General features: G+C 56.3%; 3 protein-coding genes across 6 annotated transcripts; 2 read left to right on the forward strand and 1 right to left on the reverse strand.

The window, feature by feature from the left end:
* Window positions 1-3,066, forward strand: NTF4 (neurotrophin 4). The gene is made up of 3 exons (XM_027515205.1): window positions 1-333; window positions 1,399-1,522; window positions 2,124-3,066. The coding sequence occupies exon 3, from the start codon at window positions 2,136-2,138 to the stop codon at window positions 2,766-2,768; it is 633 nt and encodes a 210-aa protein (XP_027371006.1). The 5' UTR covers window positions 1-333; window positions 1,399-1,522; window positions 2,124-2,135; the 3' UTR covers window positions 2,769-3,066.
* A 175-nt stretch (window positions 3,067-3,241) lies between these two features.
* Window positions 3,242-9,137, forward strand: LHB (luteinizing hormone beta polypeptide). Of its 3 annotated transcripts, XM_027515201.1 has the most exons (7): window positions 3,242-4,900; window positions 5,162-5,362; window positions 5,463-5,624; window positions 6,325-6,452; window positions 6,856-8,083; window positions 8,385-8,552; window positions 8,801-9,137. In XM_027515201.1, the coding sequence occupies exons 1-5, from the start codon at window positions 4,745-4,747 to the stop codon at window positions 7,223-7,225; spliced, it is 1,017 nt and encodes a 338-aa protein (XP_027371002.1). In that variant the 5' UTR covers window positions 3,242-4,744; the 3' UTR covers window positions 7,226-8,083; window positions 8,385-8,552; window positions 8,801-9,137. The 3 variants fall into 3 exon arrangements, with proteins under 3 accessions (XP_027371002.1, XP_027371004.1, XP_027371003.1); XM_027515203.1 differs by lacking the exons at window positions 3,242-4,900; window positions 5,162-5,362; window positions 5,463-5,624; window positions 6,325-6,452 and having other exon boundaries at window positions 7,974-8,083; window positions 8,804-9,137; XM_027515202.1 differs by lacking the exons at window positions 3,242-4,900; window positions 5,162-5,362; window positions 5,463-5,624; window positions 6,325-6,452 and having other exon boundaries at window positions 7,977-8,083.
* Window positions 9,138-9,223: 86 nt separating this feature from the next.
* RUVBL2 (RuvB like AAA ATPase 2) lies at window positions 9,224-22,435 on the reverse strand. Of its 2 annotated transcripts, none has more exons than XR_003506444.1 (15): window positions 22,030-22,435; window positions 19,649-19,703; window positions 19,319-19,374; window positions 18,893-19,034; window positions 16,963-17,092; window positions 16,750-16,816; window positions 13,823-13,929; window positions 13,645-13,738; window positions 13,164-13,287; window positions 12,747-12,841; window positions 12,536-12,654; window positions 10,392-10,511; window positions 9,884-10,013; window positions 9,439-9,663; window positions 9,224-9,339 (listed from the first exon to the last, which is right to left on the reverse strand). XR_003506444.1 is itself a non-coding variant. In XM_027515197.1 (15 exons), exons 1-15 carry the CDS (start codon window positions 22,039-22,041, stop codon window positions 9,314-9,316), a joined length of 1,392 nt encoding a protein of 463 aa, XP_027370998.1. In that variant the 5' UTR covers window positions 22,042-22,429; the 3' UTR covers window positions 9,224-9,313. The 2 variants fall into 2 exon arrangements, 1 of the variants encoding a protein (XP_027370998.1); XM_027515197.1 differs by having other exon boundaries at window positions 9,439-9,553; window positions 22,030-22,429.
* Between the last annotated feature and the right edge of the window lie 57 nt (window positions 22,436-22,492).

The raw sequence follows: 22,492 nt of genomic DNA on the forward strand, positions 1-22,492 counted from the left end.
GTGTCCGCGGGGAGGAGGGGGCTGCGGACCCGGACTCCCGAGTTTGAAGGGAGGGAGGTGGAGGCTGGCGCCTGGCCTCCTGGGACTGAGGCGGGCTGAGGGCTGAGCGAGCCAGGCCGGGCTTCCGAGGTCTCGGCACGCGTGTGGAAGGCGGGATCCCCCGGCCCCTCCTCCGCCGTCGGGCGCCGCCCCGCCCCCGCCCCCGACCCGGGCCCTCCGGAGCGTGTGCAGCGAGGAGCCGGCGGGCGAGCAGGCGTCCCTACAGCCAGCGAGCAGGAGGAGGAGCCGCCGCCGCGCCGGAGACGGCCGGGGGAGCCGAGGAGGGCGCCCCAGGTAAGCGCCTCCACGCCTCCTCCCCCGGGATTCCGGCGTCCGGGTCGTCCGGCCCCCGGGTAGGGAGGGACGGGGGCGGGGCCGGCAGGGGCGGGGCTTGGCGGAGGAAACTGAGGCAGGAGGGAAGCGTCTGAGACGGACAGTCCGCGACCCCCAGAGCGGTCTCAGGAGTCCCGACCCCCAGGCTTAAACTTCCCGGGAGAGGAGGGGCCGGGGAGTCCGCGCTTCTGAGTGCCTGGGAAGGATGGGCTTGTACCCCAGAACTCTCGGGTCTGAAGGAGGACGGCACTGGGGGTCCGGACTTCTGGGTCCGAGGGAGGAGGGGTTTGGGGGGCCTGACTTCTGCATCTGAGGGCGGGATCTGGCGACCTGGGTTCCTGAAGGAGGAGAGAGCTGGGGAGCGGGGCTTTGGGGTCTGAGCGAGGAGCGGGCAAGAGCCTGGACTTCTGCAAAGGATGGGGTGGGGGAGGTGGGCCGCCGGCACCCACGACTCCAGGTCTGACGGAGAAGGCACCTGGGAACCAGGACTCCCGGTCTGAGGGAGGAAGCAGCTGGGAACCCACGCTCCCGGCTCTGGTTGGGTCAGCATGTACCCCTCTTCACATTTTCCCCTTCTCATTTCCCCATCTCCCAGCCAGGGCAGGCAGCCACTCCAGGTATGTGCAGTAGAAGTCTTGGACGGGCCCTGGCCTGTCCTGTGAGCGGAGAACATTCCAGGAAGCAGCCATGGGGGACCCAGGGCTTCTTAAGTGTGGGCCCTCGGGGACCCGGGTGTCCAGGCCAGCCCCGCCCCCGCCCCGTCTGTGAGATGAATGGGCCGAGGCGGATGTAATCTTTTCCAGCCTCCTTCGTCCTCAGCCTCTCCCCTTCCCTCTCCTCTCCTCCCCCCATCTGCTTTCCATCCAGGAGCCATCACCTGGGCAGAGCAGGGGCTTCTGGGAGGGGCTGCAGCCTTGACTCTTGGTCCCCTACACTTTCAGAGGAACACTGAGAAGCGGAGTGTTCTGGGGTTCAGGCCCCCTCCCCCACCTGCCTCTCTAACCTGCCTGTTCCCTTTTCCCCTAGGTGGTTGCCCCCTCCCTCTCCTGAGATGTCAGGAAGGAGGGGGTCACCTGTGTCCCCAGCAGGGGCCCCCCGGAGCCTGGGGGCCCCCAGCCCCGGAGCTCGGAGGTGGAGGAGGTGCTGACAGGTCCAGTAACCACCCACTGCTTCTCAGTCCTTTCCCAGAACCCACGGGCTTCCAGAATGTTCTAGAGAAACTGCAGCATCTATGCCCCCACCAGCATCTCCCAGCCCTGGCCAATTTCATGGATAGGGAAACCGAAGCCTCACCTGGGAGGAAGTGTCTTACCTTCTTACAGGCAGTTTTAAGCTGAACTTGGGTCTCTCTGGAACTACAGGGCATGACCATTCTCAGAAATTTTGGAGCTTCAAACCTCATCCAGGCTGCAGGACTTAGGGTTCCTTGGGGTTGTAGAGGCAAAATGGCAGAGTGGAGTTGCTGGGACATGTTTTGAGTCCCACCTCTGGCATTTGCTGGCTGTGTGACCTGGTTCAAGTTACTAGCCTCTCTGAGCTTGTATTTCCCCCTTTATTGGCTATTATTAATACTAATAGTAGAATAAGTATGATTAATCTAGAGGCTGGGCATTATCAAAGTCCTAAAATATAGGGGTCCTCCAAGCTTCTAGAACCTGTGGTTCTATCATGCAGATGCCCCTGGAGTAGCCATGTGTCCCCCCACGAAGTTATCATCCTCCTAATTCCAGCTTCCCTCTGTCTATCCTCAGGTGCTCAGCGAGATGCTCCCGCACCCCTCAGGCTCCCTCCCCATCCTCCTGCTTTTCCTCCTCCCCAGTGTCCCGATGGAGCCCCACCCCCCACCCTCACCCCTGCCCCCATTTCCAGCCCCTGAGTGGGACCTCTTGTCCCCCCGGGTGGCCCTGTCCAGGGGTACCCCCACGGGGCCCCCTCTGCTCTTTCTGCTGGAGTCTGGGGCCTTTGGGGAGCCAGTCGGCAGCCCAGCTAACCGCAGTCGGCGAGGGGTGAGCGAGACAGCACCAGCCAGTCGCCGTGGAGAGCTGGCCGTGTGTGACGCAGTCAGTGGCTGGGTGACAGACCGCCGGACTGCTGTGGACCTGCGTGGGCGTGAGGTGGAGGTGCTGGGCGAGGTGCCTGCAGCTGGTGGCAGTCCCCTGCGCCAGTACTTCTTTGAAACCCGCTGCAAGGCTGCCAGTGCTGGGGAAGGTGGCCCTGGTGGGGGTGGAGGAGGCTGCCGGGGTGTGGACCGGAGGCACTGGGTGTCTGAGTGTAAGGCCAAGCAGTCCTACGTGCGGGCATTGACCACCGATGCCCAGGGCCGTGTGGGCTGGCGATGGATTCGAATTGACACTGCCTGTGTCTGCACGCTCCTCAGCCGGACTGGCCGGGCCTGAGACCCAGGCCCAGGAACTGAGCAGGTAGAGGAAGAAGGAACTGGATGCTGAAAGACCTCAAGAGTAGCCTGGCTGCTCTAGGCCTCAGTCTGGGATCTTGTCAAATGGTCGCACAAAATCACAGTGCTCTGGTTTTGAGAGCTCATTCTGGGAAAGACAGATGATGAAACCAAATGGGGTTTTGAAGGATGAATAGGAGTTCTCCTGGATGAACTTGAGGGTAAAAATGATGATGATGATAGCCAATATTTTCTGAGTGCCTACTGTTTATGAACTCTAATACAACTTGTCAGATCAACTCTGGTGGATTTGACCATTGGAGTTCCCCAGCTTCTAAGCTGCTGACCATGTGATCTCAAAGGACATCACCTTGCTGATCCTGAAGAGAGTGACAAGGAGGGGATACTTGGGGGGGATTATAAAACTGTGGGGGGGATTATAAAAACTGGAACACATAGGCAAGTAGTTGGGAGCTGGGGTTCAAATAAGAAACCTTATTTGGTCAGATGGGGCAAATGCTTAGAATGCTCTGTTTTGAGGTAGTGAGCTACCTACGACAGGAGTACAAGCAAGGTTGAATGACCAGAGGTCAAGATGGTTAAGATTTTGGCCTTGGTGGGGAGTTGGAGTCAGGTTTCCATCCCCTTCCCTGTCCCAGGCTTTGCAATATACTCAGAAAGAAATAGACATTATCATTGTCCAGCTTGAGTAGGACATGAGGTTTTAACCAATTGGCCTGCCCCCGGCTGAGATCAAGGGAGAGTTGGACACTGATCAGTCTAGAATGAGCCAGGATAATCCAATAGGATAAGTGGCCCCAGAGGCCTGAATGAGGGGGGTCTGTGGAATCCTGGGGCAGCTGCAGAAGGCAGCCTCAGTTTTCCCTGTCTGAAGAATGGGTTGGTGGAAAGAGAATGGGGACTGAGAAGGCAGAGGCTTTGATCAAAAGGGTTTTAAAGTGAGGAACTGACAAGAGAACTCAGAGGTAGACCCCACACCCTCAGAACACCCATTCATATGTTACCACTCTGTAGGCACACATATGTGCACACTCGCACACATGCACACACACATTTTTGCCTTTGTTTCTACAATCTTGTGTTCTAGGTTTGTGGTTCCTGCTCTCTTCTGCCACCTCCTTTGCTGTTGCTGTCTAAATTCTTGTCCCATAATCTCTGGGTCACTAGCTCTCTTTCTGTCCCTGCTTCTCACTCGCTGTCTCTCACTCACTCTTGTATGTATTTTTCTCATTCATCAAAACTCTTTCCACATCCCCCTCTTTATTGCTAAGTATTTCCCTCTGGGTCCCTCCGTCTTCGCCCACCCCCATACCCAGGTGGAAGTTTTCAACCAAATCAAAGGCAGGCAGGACAGACGAAGCCGAAGCTGATGCTGACTCCTTCAGCACACACAGGGAGGGAGGGCGAACCCCGGGGAAGTCTGGAAATCGTTACCCACCCCCTCACCCCCATCCCCCCTCTGCCGCTAGAGGTGGGCTGTCCTGGCAGAGGGAGGAGGTAGCTAAGAAGGCTGGGACCTTATAAGGAAGTGGGGGGGGGGGTTGTTTCTCTTGGATTCCCTGATGTGCTGGGTGACTCTGTCCTCCTTCCACTCTGTCTCTCTATTTCTGGGTCTCTGACACGCCCCCAGGTCCCAGCCCCTCGCTCTCTGCTGCCCGCTCTCTGGGTCTCAGACTCTAAACTCTGAATTTCTATTCCCCTCCCTCCCTCCGCCTCTTACCCTCCTCTCCCTCTGGGTGTCCCCCCACCATTTATCTGAGCTTTTGTCCCCTTCTTGGGGGTCTCTGCACTCTCTCAAAATCCCCGTTCCTCCAAGCCTGAGTCTCTTATTCTATCCATCCAGCTACACACTAATAGGCCCTCCATTGGCTGCGTTCAGGGTGGGCGGGTTCTGTCACCCGGGGCGACAGCAACAACAAGCCTGCTCCTGCTAGGCTACGGGGCAGGGGTGGGACCATGGCGGGTCGGACCCTAGCTCTGCGCTACGGTCCCCCATGGTCCCCCATCTCTGGGACCGAGGTGCCTGGATCCTGGCCCAACTGGCATCTCACGAGCAGTGGCGTCGCCCACCACTTTATCCCGCCCGTGTCCTTCCCCCCGCCCACTGTGCAGGTGAGAGGACCCTAGCCTCTTGGCCAAGAGGAGACTGGGGTCCCAGACTCAAGGAGGAGCCTGGGGATTCAGACACTTGCTGAGAGAAAGGGCGATTTGGGGCTTCGACTCCTGTCTGACTGAAGGAGCGGGGTCTCAGGGTCTGGGGCCGAGAGAGGAGGCGCCAGCGAACCCAGATGCCTGGAACAGGCGGGAGGAAAGGGCTGGGAGCTGACCAGACTCCTGAGTCCTTTCAGCTGACTGCCCGCACCTTCTGCTCAGTCCACGGTCGCGGAGCCCCTGCCCCCGGCCTCAAAGCAGGATTTGCATATCTGGGCTTTCGACGAGGTCATCAGCAGATGGGAGACAACCTCGGGCTCAGCTCTCGTGCCTAAGACCCACGGAGGGCCCTACGCCCAGCCCAAGACCCCAGAACCTGCGAACCCCACCCGGACTGTGGGGATCAAGGATTTAGGGGAAAAAGTAAGGTTCTGGGATGCCCAGGTCCGGGGTAGACAGGGCTGGGGGCTGCATTGGAATCCCGTGCACCCTCACGCTGGGTCCCCGCCTCGCCTTCTCTCAGCTCAGACATCGCGGCTGGCGCCTCCCTCTGATCACCAAGCACCAGTGCAGTGAGACGAAGGCGCAGTACGGCGGCTGGCCCGACCTGGACCGGGGACCCACCTCTTATTTCGGGCCCCAACCCCTAGAGCTTGCGGACCACCACCGAGGGGGCCCTTCCCAGGTAGCAGAGAACCGCAGTGGCAGGATCTGGCAGAACTTTGAGCTCCTGGGGTGGGGGGAGGGAGCTCAGAAGCTAGGAACCGGGCTGAGACCCTAGCGCAGGGTCAGAAGAAACTCTAAATCTAGGGGCTAAAGAATGGGACCAAATCTGAAGTTGCATAGACTAGGGGAGGGGTTTGGCACTTTAGAAGCAAAGCCAGAAGGAGACAGGGACTGGGAACCCGAAAGCCCAGCTCTGAGGCTGGTCTAGTAAATCCTGGGGCGGGCCTAGGAGCTAGGGGCGGAGCTACGCAGCCTAAAGTACTCGAGGGCGGAGCTCGAATATTCTGAGGCCGGTTTTGGTACCGGAGAAAGGGCTGGCTTCTCCTCTTAGGGTAAAGTAAGGAGGAATGGTTTCTGCTGAATTCCAGTGGCGGGACCAATCTAGGGGAGGAGCCAGGGAGGTCTTTCAGTGACTGGGGACTTGGCGGGCAGAATACTTGGATTTTGGAGGTGAGGCTAGTAAGGGTTTTGACTTGCGGCGCAAAGTTGTGCACTGACGTGCAATTGACCAAGGATTCTGATTCTGGGGGCGGGTATCAGGGCCTGGCTCAGAGGGACTGTTGAGACCCAAGAAAGAGGAATTCTCAGTCTGGCACCCAGGACATGGAACGGGTTATGAAAGTTTTCTTGCTCATTCCTCCTCCCCCGATCTTCCTCAGGCTTTAATCCCTTGGACCAAGAACCCCGAGCTGGCCGGCCGGCCTTTCACAATTTCTGACCGGGGCATACTGGACCGCCATCAACTCTATCTGACCACTTCGGCCCGGGATTTTCGGCCCTATTCGAAGTGAGCCTGCGTCCTCGCTTGGCCCCGTCCCCCTGCACAACCCGCGCAGAGGCTGGTGGGATGCCGAGCCCCCCGGTGTTGACTGCCCCTCTCTGACTCAGTAGTCTCGGCCTTCAGTCCCTGAGCGGGCAAGAACCAGAAATTCAAACCCAGCCCCTACCTCTTTTAGCGCTCTGGTTTACTTAGTGTCTACTCTCAGGAACTAGGAGCCCGCAAAGGGCCCAAGAGGGAGTTCCGGATCTGAGGGCATGGCCCTGAGGGTCTAAGGCTGGCCTCTTTTGGTGTTTGAGTCCCCAGATAATTCCCCAGTCCCAAGCCTCCTAAAGGGTCCCAGACTCCTACAAATGTGTCCTCGAGGATCCAGCTGTGCCATCCCCATCCTGCCTCCACCCCAACCCAACAGGAAGGAGTCGTCAAGCTATCCTTGCAAGGATTCGATGACCTCAAACTTCGGGGAGACGCCCCAGGCCGGCGGCCACAGCCAGAAGCAGCTGCCTTGTCCGTCCTCCTCTCGGCCACCCCAGCGGGCGAAAATCCGCTTGCCTCGCGGCCGCCCCGTAATACCCGTCGTGCCTCACCGCGGGGCGCTGACTCTGGCTCAGGAATCTTACAACCTCCCGCTGCACCCACTCCGCCGGCTGGATCGTTTCTGCCCGCTGGAGCTGCCCTGGGGCGGCCCCCACTGGAAGCCGGTGTCAGGCATCTACAGCGTGCCTCATGCCTACCGCACCGAGAACTCCAACTACGGCAGCTTGAAGCCAGCGTTGGTCTGAATCAGACCAGCCAGCCCCGCCCTGGACACGCCCCCCGAGACGAGGCGGGGCCAAGCTTGGGAGACCGCGACTAGGGGCTCGCTGGTCGGGGCTAGGAGGGCCCCGCCCATCTGGGGGCGGACCAGATCTTGGTCCTTGGGCGGGGCGGATCTAAGGTCCACTCAATTGAGGGGGCAGGACTTCTGCGGCTGAAGGGGCACAGCTTATCTTTCGCTAAGAGTTAAAAGAGCCTAAATCATGCTCTTTGCTGGGTTTGGTTCCGGCATCCTGGCTTTTGGGACCCGGGTGTGGGGCAGGTGGGATTCCACTGAATCCTTTTTGGAGGGGCGGCGCGAGTGGACCCCGACTACCTCTGGCCACAGAATCCGATATTGAAGCTACGCCCCTCCTAAGAAGTCGGATTTAGGCTTTGGCCGCTGGAGCAGGGTTGAGGCTGCAGCCAATCACCATCGGAAAATTGTCAGAGGGGCGGTGCTGCAGCCTCTGCCGGGTCCCCTCATGATAGGTAGAGGCGCGTTCACAAGGCAAGCGGCACTGCTGAGGGCCTCCAATATCCGATTTCTTGCACTCCCACCACGACCTCCCTAGCACCTGGGGATTGAGCCTGTGAAGTCACCTTCTCCTTGGGTGTCTTCTGCTTCATGGTACGGGAGCCACTCAGGGAGTGGTGGGGGAGGGATGTGCCATTGAGCCACTCTTGCCTCTCCCTGACCTTGTCTGCCTCTCGCCCCCGGGGAGATTAGTGTCCAGGTTACCCCACCATGCTGCCACCCCCGGCGGCCTTGCCGCCCCCACAGCCTGCAGGTATAAGACCAGGTAAACACAGCAGGGGAGGCACCAAGGATGGAGATGTTCCAGGTAAGTCTGTAGGGCCCCTTGAGACTCCATCCAGGAAACAGCTGGGAGGAAGTGGGAGAGTCCGGGGATCTGGTGAAGGAGGCCTCTTTCTAGAAGGGTGTGGGGAGAACAGTAGGCCTGCCAGTGGGAGGAGGGCAGCAGGTGGGGCCTGAGGTCTTGGGGTGTCTGGGGTCCCTGGGGATGGGCAATCCTTGAATGGAAGGTGGCAGGCACAGGAGCTGGGTCCCTGAACGTGTGCATGCAGGGCTCGGGGGGTGGGGTGAGGGCTCTGGCTGGCCCTGAGGCACTGGCCTTGTCCTAGGGACTGCTGCTGTGGCTGCTGCTGGGCGTGGCCGGGGTGTGGGCTTCCAGGGGGCCACTGCGGCCGCTGTGCCAGCCCATCAACGCCACCCTGGCGGCTGAGAAGGAGGCCTGCCCTGTCTGTATCACTTTCACCACCAGCATCTGCGCCGGCTACTGCCCCAGCATGGTGAGCTGCCGAAGGCGGGCGGGTGCCAACTCAGCTCCAGGCAGATTACTCGGGGCCAGGCCCATAGAAGACCGGAAGTGGCACTGGGAGTGGAAGGGTGGCCTGCCGCTTGGGGAAGGGGCCGGGCAGGTGGGAGGGAGAGCACAGAGGGTCCCCTGGACGCCTGAGTCTGGGATCTGTGGGGTGCAGTGAGGGAGCTCGGGGGAGAGCTCGGCCCCACAGAGACACTCAAGCTCCCCACCCTCCAGAAGCGGGTGCTGCCTGTCATCCTGCCGCCCATGCCCCAGCGGGTGTGCACCTACCATGAGCTGCGCTTCGCCTCCGTTCGGCTCCCCGGCTGCCCACCTGGAGTGGACCCAATGGTCTCCTTCCCCGTGGCCCTCAGCTGTCACTGTGGACCCTGCCGCCTCAGCAGCACTGACTGCGGGGGTCCCAGAACCCAACCCTTGGCCTGTGACCACCCCCCGCTCCCAGACATCCTCTTCCTCTAAGGATGCCCCACTTCAACCTCCCATGCCCATCCTAACTCTGGAAACCAGCAGACACTCTTCCCCTCCCTTCCCAATAAAGACTTCTCAAACTGCACTCCGGGGTTGTCTTTTTGGGGGCTCGGGTGCGCGCGCGCACACACACACACACACACACACACACACACACACACACACAATGGCTCCAGTTTCAGAACCATTTTATACAAAGTCACAGTGTCAGAACTCTAGTAGAAAACGGGGGCGGGAGGTGGGGGGGGAAGGGTGATCAGCTCAGGAGGTGTCCATGGTTTCGCCTTCTGTGGGGGGAAGGAAAGCCACATGGTCAGCACGGCCCAGCAGGCAGGGCCAGGGCTCCCTCCTCCCTCTCCGGGGCAGGCACAGTGGGGGACACTCACTGAGCTCATTGAAGAGGAAGGCATCTTGGTATTCCTTCATGTATTGCGTGGAGCGTGACTCGTCCAGGAAGAGAGAGTAGACCCGCTTGATGTCATCCACCTGCACCTCGGTGCCCTGATGGGGACACGAGACCTCAGGGGGGCCTCACCCAGGAGTCAGGTCACGTCCTGCCATGGCCACCTCCTGGCTGTGGGCCCCACCGCTCCATCCCTCAGTTTCTTTACCTGTAAAATGGACTTAACAGCATCAACTGCAGCCAACAGATATTTACCTAGCACCTCCCATGTGTCAGGCTGGGAGCCACAAAAATAAACCCAAGGGCCTGAAGTTCCCGCCTTCGAGAACTTTTAAGTTCTGGGACTAAATGCCACCGCCTAGGGAAAGTCCTGGGAGTAGCGTGTGGACCGCTCACTCCTCTGACACTGGGTGGACTCGGCGGCTCACCTTGCGTTTCCGGCACACCAAACTGGCAGCCGTGATGAGCTGGATGGCATAGCGTAGCGAGGTCTCCAGCCCGATGCGGGTCAGAACCGTGTAGGCATCCTCACTCATCTCCACGTCTTCTTCCTCACACCTGCGGGCAGGGAGGGGCGGGGGTGTTCAGCCAGGGACAGAGCCATGAGGAGTCAGAGTCCTTGGAAGCCCAGAACGCGGAGTGAGAAGGGCCACCGAGGCAGGAGCTGGACCTCAAACTCGGGCCTCCCGTGCCTCCCCTTTTCAGGGCTCTTTCCCAAGCGCCAGGCACCCGCATAGCCCCTCCCTTGTCCAAAGAGCCCCGGCCCCCCCCCATCAGAGGCCACTGCTCGGATGCCCCGCCCAGTCCTGCTTCTGGCAGGCCAAGTGACCTCCCCCGCAGACCTCAGTGGTCCCCACGTGTCAAGCAGGGTGGACACCAGCCCCTCAGGCCGGCAGCCTGGTCCTGCCCGGGAAGGCCAGGGGCCCCCGCCCGCACCGGATGCGAAGGATCTGCTTTGTGTCTTTCTCGCTGTAGGGGGAGGTGGAGACGATAAGCAGACGGTCCAGCAGGTCAATGGGGATGCCGTGGGGGCTCTGGTAGCTGGTGCCCCGGATCCTGCGGAGGAGGAGGAAGGGAGGGTCATCAGGGTGACGCTCTTAGAACCTGGCTCTCCCTTCTCTAACTTAGAATACCCCACCCCACCCGCCCCCTCCGCCACAGCCCACTCACTGGGCCAAATACCGCTGAGCCTTCAGCTTAGGGCTGGCGTCACTGCCTGACGTGGTAGCCGCCCCCTGACTGCGTCGCTCCCCCTCCGGAGCCAGACTGGTTTGAGCCAGAGATCTAGGTCTGGGATTACTGGATCAAGGTCCCACTCCTCTGCTGGACCCAGAGCTCCACGAGGGAGGGACTGGGCCCACCCTGTACCCCCAATGCACCTGGCCCAGCACAAGGTCAGGCATGTGGCGGGCGCCAGGAAATAGCAGATTCTTGTTATGTGTGGGAGCTGTGATCTATAACTGGGGCGATCACTCAATTACCATGTACTGAACCACTGCCCCGTGGAGGAAACAGTAACACATGGCTAGGCTCTTGGCAGCCTCTGTCACGATTTTTGGCCACCAGATAGCCTGGTTTCAGGTGTTTCTGTTTAAAGATATCCAATTCAGTATATAATATTGACTTTTCATGCTGAACTCAGGCCCACAGCCTCTGAACTTGTGCTTGACGGATGCTATCTAACAAGCGTTTTCTCCATACGGCCCATCCCTGCTGTGCTCAGAGACATTAGACAGCTGGGGGACATTTTATGATTAATTTTTTGGCTGCTCCACACAACATGTGGAATCCTAGTTTCCCAACCAGGGATCGAACCCCTGCTCCCTGCTTTGGCAGTGTGGACTCCCAACCATTTGACTGCCAGCAAAGTCCCCTAGGGGCCATTTTAAACTGCAAAATCATCAGGAACAAACAGCATACAGTGCGACGCCTGTGGCAACAAAGAAAAGGATGCTTGATTACAGCACGTGAGCTGAAACTAGGAGGCGGAGCATTGCCTGCTTTGACCCTCGCCTGGACTGTCTGCCGTGGGCCATTCGATGTTTCCCTGCTCTGCACACGTCCATGAATGACCACCAAAGTGTGGCAAATATCGATTTGGGGGCTACAGATCGTCTGTAGCGAGTAAGCATAATCACAAATATGGAATCTGCAGGATAATGAGGAGTGCCTGGGTTTGCAGCCTCTCACAGGTGATGCCCCTGATCCTGGCCTGACCTGCAGCTGCTACAAACGCGCTCATTTGGATACCAAACTGCAGCCCTGCTGCCTTCCACACGTGACCCAGGGCAAGTCACTGGGCCTTGCCGTCCCCCATCTTGAAAACAGAGCTGAGGGAACTCCTTGGTGGTCCAGTGGTTAGGACTCCGTGCTTCCACTGAAGGGGGCACAGGATTGAGTCCTGGTTGGGAAACTAAGATGTGGCAAGCCGTGTGGCATGGCCAAAAAATAAAATTAGTAAGATAAGGGGCTTCCCTGGTGGTCCAATGATTAAGACGCCAAGCTTCCAACACAGGGGGCACGGGTTAGATCCCTGGTTGGGAACTAAGATCCCACAGGCCCTGCAGTACGTGTCGTGCGGTGAAAGGAATGGAACAGAATGGGGCTGAGACGATATCTACTCCTGAGCTCCTTTTGAGGAAAGGCTGAGCCAAAAGCCAGGGGCAACTTGCTCATTATCCCTGGCAATCGCACCCCTTTCTTCCCTGTGCTTCAGCTGGCACAAGGCCGCAATCATGCACCTGAGCAGCCCCGGGCAGTGGGTCCAGGTGGCTGTGCTGGGTGCAGCCTTCAGGCCCCCGGCTCTTGTGAGCTCTTTGCCCCCCACTTTCTTCTCCCTTCCTTTTGAAGATGAGGTGAGGAACAGCCAGCAGGCATAACCGGGCACAGCAAAACCCTATGGCAGAGGTTCCCAAGTTTTATGGTATCTGGTACTCTTCCTGCCTCAGGGATTTTTCCACTGTATCCTTAGGTCAAGAGAAATACTAAGCTGCATTCCCTTTATTTCTATTCAGCAGTGAGGTATAAGCGACTTGCTCCCTGTTCTCCCAGGGGCCTCCTCAGGGGCCGGCAGGGCTCACCGGGTGATGCCGCGGTTGGTAGCCATGATGAGGACAGGCGCCATGTCACTCTCCAGGGCCCGGTTGAGGAAGGAGAAGCTCTCAATGTCCAGCATGTGGACCTCGTCGATGAACAGCACCTGGGGGCCATTGGGCAGGTGTCAAGCCCACCCCCCGCACCCCATGCCCCTCTTCTCCCACGCCCCCCACCTGGCCTGGCCCAGGTACTCACGCCAGGGATGATCTCTGCCTTGCCCTCCTCCCGCCATTCGGCCACCTTGGCGTTGATCTGCTCTCGGACTTCGGACTTGATCTCTCCTGTGTCGCCTGCGGGAGGCAGGGGTTGGGGTGGGGGGCAGAGTGTCAGAGAGGAGAAGGGATCCAGGGCCGGGGGTGGGGGAAGGCAGTGGACGAAGGCAGAGAGAGACGGGACGCCGGGGACACAGAGAGCAAGCTGGAGTGGTGACTGACAGTGGCTGGGGACTCAGACCTCCCAGAGAGGCAACAGATAGGGAGAGACGAACCAAACCACAGGTGGAGAAGAACGGAAGCCGGCAAAGAGGGATGGCAGAGAGAGGGAGAGGGGAAAGAGGGCTGGGAGGGGCGGGGGGAGGGAGCCGCCTGCGGGGGTGGGACGGGAGGGCCTCACCTGAGAAGAGGGCCAGGAAGCCCTGGGTGCGGGAGTTGATGACGTCGATCTCATGGAGAGACACCGTGTGCACCACCTCCTTGCGCTTCTGCAGCTCCCCGTCTGGGCACTGCACGAACTTGGTCTATGGGCCGGGGTGGGGTTCGGGGTAGACAAGGGCAGAAAAGAGCATGAAGCGGGGGCCCCGGGGCTGTCGAGCACATACGGGCTCCCTGGAATGGAGCTAGGAACCCAGGTGGGGGTTATGCAGAAACCCCAGGCCTGAGGGGTAAAGACTCGGGCAGCCCAGAGCACTGAAGGACACACGGGTTCCTGGAGGACCCCGGAAACCCCTGGCTGTCCTGGAGAGGACAGGGAAGCACCAGGAGGGCCAGGGCCACAGGGCTGGCTGACAGAAGGGTCCGGATGCTGCAGGAGCTGGGGGTGGGGGAGAGGGAAGCATGCTGGTGTCTGAGCGAGGGGGCCCAGGAGCCCTGCCCACCTGGGAGCCCATGGCGTCATAGTCTCGAGCCCGTGTGAAGGAGCGTCCCAGCTTGGAGATCTTGCCTGTAGCCTTGTCGATGGTGATCACGTCCCTGCAGGGGAAGGCGGGCAGGGGTGAGGACAGGAAGGGCCGGAGCTCCCCTACCCTGGCCAGCGGTGTGGCCCCCATTGCTCACCCGGCCTGGACCTTGTCCTTGGTCAGGGACTCGATCATCTTGGTGCCCAGGTCATATATGGTCTCCATCTCTGTGGTCTTGAGGGTCAGCTTGCCGACTTTGGAGCCCTGAGGGGTGACAGGTAAGGGGTTTAGAGGGGGCCCTGATGTCTCCCCAGCACAGCTTCAGAACCAGCATGACATGGGGCAGTGCTGGGGGCTTCATGAAGATATCCACTGTCACAGCCTCGGTGACAGCTTTGTGGGTATGTGTATGTCAAAACCTAAAATCCTGAAAACTTTCTGGGGCATGGCTTTTTGGAGGTCAGTTGCGCCTTAATAAAGCTGTTATTAAAAATCCAGTAAAGGGGACTTGCCTGGAAGTCCAGTGCATAAGACTCTGTACTCTTAATGCAGGGGACCCAGGTTCGATCCCTGGTCAGGGAACTAGATCCCATATGCCACAACTAAGACCTGGCTCAGCCTAAATAAATAAATAAAACCAGTAAAGAAACAAACAGGGACTTCCCTGGTGGTCCAGTGATCAAAACACCACACTGTCCAGGCAGGAGACGTGGGTTTGATCCCTGGTTGAGGAACTGAGATCCCACATGTCGTGAGCACTGCCCCTGCCCCCCAAAGAGAAACAAACAAAAACCTGAAAGACAAAATCTGTAAAAATAACAGGTACCTGAGGTCCCACCGAAGGGTCAAGGGGGAGGACCCACTCTAACATTTGTTTTTCATACCCAAATAAAAGGTGGTCTTTTGCTAACCACAAACCCAGAAGAACACAGCTAAACACAGCTAAGATAACAAAAATGCCACACCCCACCCCCAAGAGATAAGCCAAGAAAACAAAAATGCCATACACCCTCCCCACCAGATAAGCTAAGAAAACAAAACATCACACTCCCCGCCCCCCCAAGGTAAACAGTCACCAAGTCTGGGCTTTTCCCAGCACATCCTGTCTCACCTGTTTCCTGGAGGTGTTTTCATAGCGAGATGCTCCCTTTGTAGGGAGAGGTGGCAGGTGGGTTTGGGGAGGGAGTTAAAGGGAGTTTTGGTTGTTCATTTACAGTTTTTCTTTTTGGCTGTGCTGGGTCTTGGCTGGGGCATGCGGATCTTAATTCCCTGAGCAGGGATCGAACCCAGGCCCCCTGCATTGGAAGCACAGAGTCCCAGCCATTGCACCACCAGGAAGCCCCTGGTTGTTCATTTTGATGAGGATAGATCCATGGATTTCTTTTGTAATCTCTTTAAACTCTAATTTAAAGAACTATCTGGGGAATAGCTTTCCCTATACTTCAAGAGTCTTCCACCATGGTTTTTTTTTCTACCATGTTTTTAAAATTCAAAATTTAATTGCCAATGCTAAGTCGCTTCAGTCGTGTCCGACTCTGTGCGACCCCAGAGACGGCAGCCCACCAGGCTCCCCCGTCCCTGGGATTCTCCAGGCAAGAACACTGGAGTGGGTTGCCATTTCCTTCTCCAATGCATGAAAGTGAAAAGTGAAAGTGAAGTCGCTCAGTAGTGTCCCACTCTTAGCAACCCCATGGATTGCAGACTACCAGGCTCCTCCATCTATGGGATTTTCCAAGCAAGAGTACTGGAGTGGGGTGCCATTGCCTTCTCCGTTAATTGCCAATAGATAAGACTAATTTAGGAGGCTGTTACAAGTGCTAAAAGCGCAACTGACCGAAATTATTCACTTTAAGTCTATTTCCACTGAAAATGAGAAGCTAATGAAAAAAGAGGAGGATGTTCCTACAAGACACAGAAACAGAAGGTAGGACTGTGCATCAGGTCAATGGACTTGAAGCAATTTTAGATTTCCTTTTATTTAGCATTTTATTAACACCTGTAACTTAATATTTAACAGAGAAGTACAAACACGGATGAACCTCAAAGACATACACAAAAAGTCGTATATTGTCGGATTCCATCAGAGGCAAATCCATTAAGACAGGAAGTAGATTTGTGGTTGCCAGGGACTGCGGGTGGGGTGGGAGGGAAGGAGGAGCGACTCTGAAGGGGTTGATGGTTAGTTTATGTTGTGTGATTTTATGTCGGTGAAAAACAAGAGACCTAAGAGACCAAAGAGAGATCGAGATGAAGGGGAAACCAGACTATGAAAGAAGACTTAAAAGACATGAAGTTTTTAACATGGGCAATCTTGGACTACACAGGTGGGTGATAAAAGCTAATGAAACTCAAACAGGTGAGGGCGGCCATTTCTATGGTGTACTGCAGAAAGAGGCAGAAGGAAGGGGCAGGGGTGGGGTGCTGGCTAAGTTTTAGGTTTTTTACAAATCTTTTTTTTCAGTTTTGTTTTGGATGTGACCATTTTTTAAAGTCCTTATTGAATTTGTTACAATATTGCTTCTGCTCTGTCTTGGTTTTATGGCTGAGTGGCATGTAGGATCAATTCCCTGACCAGGAATTGAATCTGTGGTGGAATTGCGGAGCCCTAACCACTGGACCACCAGGAAAGTCCTGTTAATTCTTACTGGAGTATAGTTGAGGTATTAGGATTTATAAATCCAACGGGTCTGTAAGCCTATTAGGAATTAACTGTGAGAAACTTCAAAACCTCCTCTGTCATTCCATTGCTTAGTTTGTTTTTTTTTTGGGAAGTATAGTTGATTTACAACATTGCGTTAATTTCTGCTGTACAGCAAAGTGATCCAGTTAGACATAAATATGTTCTTTTCCATATCCTTTTCCATTGTTCCACCACTTAGCTCACAGCGCCCCTCACAAATAGACAAACCGCCATCAATTCAACTGACCCTCTCTTGCCGGCATATGGATGACTCTAAGCTGCATCTCGAATTTTCCATGGGATCATGACCTCAGTGCAGACCCGGCACCGCATTCCACCCCCCCCACTCCCACCGCCGCCGCCCTGCAGCCCTTGGGGTAGCCTAGACTCAGGAGCCGACTCACCGTCCCTGTGGCTGGCCGATCAATCTGGATCTCTACCACCTCCCCTTCGATGATCTCGGTCTCCTCCCTGGCGAGAGAACAGGTCTAAGGAGATAGGCCGTGGCCTGGGCCCTCAGGAACTGCCCACCCCTGTGGGCCCCTGGGCGCAGGACGAGCTGGCATCCCTCAGGGGGCGTCCCGAGGCTGCTGGGAGCTACCATCACTCCTGCTTACTTGATGCGCACGCCGATGGAGCGCCGGAAGGCCTGGGTCAGTGCCTCTGTCTTGCTCATCTCCAAGGAGAAGATCTCACTGCCTGCAATGGCTGTGAATGGGGTGTCGGGGCCCAAGGCCTGCGCCATGCCTGAGGAAGAGGGGAGGCAGTTTGGGTAGGTGGTCCAGGCACCAGGTCCCCACACCTCCCCAACCAGCTCTTCTCCTTCTTCAGACAGGAGGAGCAGGAGAGAGGGGCTGGGTGCTGCAGGGCAGACAGGGAGACTTGCAGAAAGCGAGTGATGGAGGGCCATGTTGGGAGGCCCTGGGTGGGACCCCCATGCTGCCCAGACCAAAAACTTTACGATTCTACAATCATGCCAGACCTGCCTCCCAACCTCTAAGAACTGTTTAGCCTCAGGGCTTGGGGGAGATGAGCAGGGGTGGAGGCAAGGGGCTGAAAGAGAAGGTTAAAAGAGACTGTGCAGGTTCGAATCCCGGCTTCAATGTTTAGCACCATGTTATCTTAAGAAGTCTAAGCTGCTCCCCAAGCCAGCCTGCCCCTCTGGGTAATGGGAACCATAACATAACAAGCGCTGGCAGAGGACGACATTGCTGCATAGGAGCAATGATGGGGGCGGGCAGGCATGCCCTGGTGCTCAGCCGTGACCCCGACATGTGACTGGGACCAGCACAGGGAAGGGCCTCCTCTATGGTCTGGAGCCTGGGGTCAGCTGGCAGACAGCAGGCGGTTCCTGCCATCACTCCAAGCTCCGGGCCTCTCTGCCAGCTCCCCTTCCTGAGGGCTCTACCCAGCTCTGAGCCAAGTCTCCCAGACAGGAAGTCATTGAACCCTCCTGACCAGTGCGAGGTGGCAACTCTTCCTGGTCCCCTTTCCAGAGGCATGCCACACTCTGCGCCTGGGTATCGCACTCCCTACTGTCTGTTCAGGAGACTCCCAGACTTGCTGCGAGTCTCAGTTACAGTACTGACTCACCTTGGATGTCCCTCCTGACAACTGCCACCCCATTCTCGCCCCATCACCCTTCATTGGAAGAGAAGCCTCCTCTGTTCTTTACACGGACAGGACTGTGTCCACGAACACCTGCCCCAGGCTGGAAGCCCCTTAAAGTCAGGACTTCAGTCTTAATCATCTTGGTGTCCCCAGATGTGAGTGTTATTTTTCCTTAACTGAGGACCTAGCTGTTACCTTGAGTCTCACTGCCTGGCCCCACAGTCCAGGCACAAAGGTGAGAGTGAGTGGGAAGAGAGGAGAGTCCAGGAAACCTTCAACAAGGAAAAGATGTCAGAGTGCAGTTTTGAAGGACAGATAAGAGCTCAACAAGGATAAGGGACAGTTGTGAGTAAAAAGCACTTAAATCACTAATGGATTGCAAAAGAGACTGCTGGTTGTCTATACAATGCTCATCTTTCACATCTTCCTTTGTTCCAGAACGCCCATTTCACTAAGGTAGCAGTAGTCCCAATTAACATATAAAAAAAATTTTAATGCCTCTTTCTCTCTTGTGCAGTAGAGTGTGGTCATTAAGTTCTAGTCAATAAAATATAAGCAAGAGAACGTGGGTGCCCTGAGATAGCTCCTTAAAAGGAGCTCCCTCTAGGAGGTACACTCTGATTGCAATTCCTTTCTCCTTCTTCTTATATGGAGTATGGGTGGGATGGCTGGAGCATAGGCCACCTCTTTGCAACCCAAGGTGTCCCTGACATGGAAGCAAGTAATCTTGAGGCAAGAAGGTAGGAGCCCTCATAGGACTGCTCAACAAGCCTGAATTGGCTTATGTTCAGACTCTTCTATGTGAGAACAAACCCTTAGTGTTTAAGCCACTTCCATTTTGTGCTGTCCATAAGACATGGTTGAACCTGACCCTGACTTACATGGGAGGATCATCCAGTGAGGCCAAAAGAGCTACTGCCTGGAGAAGTGCCTTACCCATGGCAATGGCTGTCTTCCCAGTGCCTGGCTGGCCAGCAATGAGAACCGCCCGGCCAGCGATCTTCCCTTCTCGGATCATCTCCAGCACCACACCGGCTGCCCTCCGGGCCGCCAGCTGGCCCACCATGCCCTGGGAAGCCTGGGGGTAGGAGGTGACAGAACATATAAGGAAGGTGACTTTCTACTGAGCTGCTACTGCATTTCGACCACTTCAGGCCCAAACTGTTGGCTAGGCCTTCAGAAAAAAAGGCTTTTCTCCATCCCCATCTTTTAGAGACCTGTGTGTGGCTGAATTGTATAAATACAGCATAGCCGAAGACCTGGAAGATCATAACACAGTCCCTACATTCCCCAGGGCCCTGGGTCCCCTCCACCTGAGGCCTCCCTGGAGCAGCCTTCCCAGCCTGACCCCCTGGGCTCTACCTGCCGTGGCTCCAAGGCATCATCGAGTCCCAGCCCCCGGATGTGGGAGTGAGCGCCTGCGTGCGGGGAAAGAACCAGAAGACACGGTTACCTGCCAGCTCCTGTTGATGCGTGGTGTGAGGGGTTGGGGCCTGGCAGGGTCCACCCCACCCCACCCCTGGGCATCTAATCTGTTCTGGAACTCAGGATCCTCCCTGCTTAGATAGGGGGAGAGATGGGGGGATGGTGTGCAGGACCTTCCCCTCTTGGGGTTCCTGGGTAGGTGGGCTCTGTCAAGGGCACAGGGGCCAGGCAGGCACTAGGGCCCATTCCGGATCCATGCTCACTCACCGATACGCTCAATCCGTGTCACATCACGGATCTCTGGAACCTTGGTTGTGGCTGTCTGGGGTTGGAGGAAGAAGCGTCAGTACAGACTCTGTGGTCCTAGCTGTCCCTCCTGCCCTCCTCCCATGAAACAGTCCTTTTCTCTCCTCCCCAGAGGCAGGCTGGCAGCCCAAACACCAGACCCTCCTTGGCAATCACCCACTAAGGCTGGTGGGTTGACCCCATGACACTGTCAGCCCCAGCTCTCTGTCACTAGGCCTCTGTGTGTGCAGGTCCCTGGGTCCTGTGCTCTCCCCACTCTCCTCACTGAATCACTCAAGCACCAGTCATTAAGGGAGGCCTTCCCTCACTCAGCCCCTGCCTGGCTAGTTCTAGGGTCTCTGGACATCCAAGCAGAAGGAAGGCCTCCCCTGGTAGATCAATCTCATGCCCATAAGAGACTCTGTTGGATCAACGTTCTCAGCTCCAATGGACGCTCTATCCCATAAAGGGCACAACATACATCTCACTGCTTTACCTCAGGGCTCAGTGTTTGGGGTATGAATGAATGACCTTCTGATCTCATTCAACAAGCAGGTACTGAGGCCTCCTGTGTCCCCAGCTCTCCAAAGAGCAAAGTCAGACACTATCCCTTCTCACGAAGGGGGGAGAGATCAGTAAACACTGCCTGGCATAATTCAAGAACCCAGTGGAGATCCTCTCAGATGCTCATGGCAGTGTTATTCATAACCCAAAATATCCATCAGTGGATGAACAGATAAACAAAATACGGGTAGCCATACAACATAATATTATTCAGCCATAAAAAGGTATGAACCTCTAATCCATGCTACAAGGGTAAACCTTGAACACACTATGCTGAATCAAAGAAGCCAGACACAAAAGGTCACCTGTCACATGATTCTATTTATATGCAATGTCCAGAATAGATAAATCCGGAGATATAAAGTAGATCAGTGGCTCTCCAGGGTGAATTCAGAAAGGAGGCCTAAGAAGCCAGCATACTGACCCAACTCCTTGGCCACCTGCCCACAACCCTGTTTCTGCTCACAGATCTCCTCACCAGAATGAGAGGAGATACAGTCATAGGACCCCCAGGAAAACCCTCCTCTCTGGAACCAAGAGTTCAGACTTCCTGATCACCATTAGGTCACATGCCTCCTCCCTTGCTGTTTGTGACCCTTCCCGCTCACTCTTCCTCAGAGGAGGTTGATCACTGCCCCCAAACCACTACCAGAAGATTGAGAACATACTCCCACTCACCCCTACAGAGCCTATCAGACACTACTTGAGACAGAAAAGAGACATTGATCCAGGAATCCCAACCTTTAGCCATCTCAACATAAACAGACCTGCCTCCTACAAAACCTTTCCTTTCACCATAAGCCTCTCCTACCCACTGCTGCCCACTGATCCCATGGAAACAGAGGTCATTATGAAATTCTGCCCCTACCATCCCCTCACACTTCCAATGCTTTATCCACACCCATGGGAACTGCGTCTCAGGAGGGTGGCCACTGCCCTTTCCTCTTCACTTCACCATCCACTCCCCTTTGCCATGACAACAGACACAGGGTGATAGTTCACACCACAGGCACCATCTCATCTCCATCCTAGCCCCATCTTGACTGGGGTTACCCTGAGGACTGAGGCCTCGGGGAAGCCATGTCCAACCCCCAAGCTAAGGCTACATTCTTTCTTTATTCAGACGTTTCTCAGAAAAGTACTTGGGGCCTGGCCCAGTATACTTGGGTCTCTCCAAACGGAGTTCACATGTATTCATTCAAGTGATAACCTATTGAGCATCCACACTGGGCATGCCCTGATGAAGTGCTAGGAATATGAAAACAGTTGAAACAATTCCATTACAAGATCTCAAGCCTCTGTGCCCCCAACCATTTTCGACTCTGCGTTCTCAACACTCTTTCTTTTGGCTCAAGACTCAGTAAGCAACTCCACGATCTGAAGCTCATACGGCAGGTCCCCGCCTGTATTTCTCCCTTGTACTCAGGTACCACCCACACCATCAACAACCCAAGACTGTTTTATGGCTTGGAGCCCAAGATACTACAACCCTTATCAGACTTCAAAGCAAAGGACTGCAGAACTGGCCACTGGTTGCGCCCAGAGGATTGGAAGTTGGAGTTCCTACAAGATGATGGAGTCGGATATGACCACTGATACCGTAAATATTCACTTGAACCCAGGATGCCGGGATCCTAGTCTCTTCTTTTTTCCTCCCTCAGATTCAGAGGCCCAGGCCCCCAGTTCCCTCCTTCCTCAGATCCAGGAGTCAAGGTCCTCAGCCTCCTCTCCACTAAGATCCAAGAGTCCCCGTCCAGTCTCCTGCTTGAGACTCCAGCCCTCAGCACGCCGACACTCACCACGGTTGCCATGATGCTCACCAACCGCCAATATCCTAGCGGAAACGGAAACGCGCTAGGAACGAAGTGTTCTGGCCCCTCTAGACTGCCAAGTCATCCAAAAATCTCGGTGGTTCTTTATAAATATGCAAGCTCTCCTTGTGGGGCGTGGTGTCACTTTTTAGGCCCCGCCCACGCGCCGAGGCTGCGTCCGTTCCTCTCGCCTCCTGGCTCCTCCTCCTTTTACCCAGAGCCTCCTCGCTAAGGCGATTGCAAAACACTTTTAACACTTCTTCGGGCAACCACACGTTCCCCACGCTTCCTTTCCTCCTTGTCGACCGTCTTCCCTCCCACTCCAACTCTGGGGCCTCAGCTTCGGATTGACAGGGTTGAAGGCCAATCAGCTAGCGCAGCAGCAAACCCCGTTCACCCGAGCTCCCTTCAGCTGTCGAGGCGGAGGCGGGGCCGAGCCGAGTGAACGCTA

Source organism: Bos indicus x Bos taurus, chromosome 18 (genome assembly GCF_003369695.1).
Source record: "Bos indicus x Bos taurus breed Angus x Brahman F1 hybrid chromosome 18, Bos_hybrid_MaternalHap_v2.0, whole genome shotgun sequence".
In the NCBI taxonomy this organism is placed as follows: domain Eukaryota; kingdom Metazoa; phylum Chordata; class Mammalia; order Artiodactyla; family Bovidae; genus Bos; species Bos indicus x Bos taurus.

Coding starts and splice junctions, on each gene's coding strand:
- NTF4 (XM_027515205.1), top strand. CDS start 2,136: ATGCTCCCGCACCCCTCAGGCTCCCTCCCCATCCTCCTGCTTTTCCTC.
- LHB (XM_027515201.1), top strand. CDS start 4,745: ATGGCGGGTCGGACCCTAGCTCTGCGCTACGGTCCCCCATGGTCCCCC. Junction 5,625..6,324: donor ACCGAGGGGGCCCTTCCCAG/GTAGCAGAGAAC, acceptor GATCTTCCTCAG/GCTTTAATCCCTTGGACCAA. Junction 6,453..6,855: donor GATTTTCGGCCCTATTCGAA/GTGAGCCTGCGT, acceptor CCAACCCAACAG/GAAGGAGTCGTCAAGCTATC.
- RUVBL2 (XM_027515197.1), bottom strand. Junction 13,288..13,644: donor ATGACGCCATGGGCTCCCAG/GTGGGCAGGGCT, acceptor CCCGGCCCATAG/ACCAAGTTCGTGCAGTGCCC. Junction 10,512..12,535: donor ACCAACCGCGGCATCACCCG/GTGAGCCCTGCC, acceptor CCTCCTCCGCAG/GATCCGGGGCACCAGCTACC.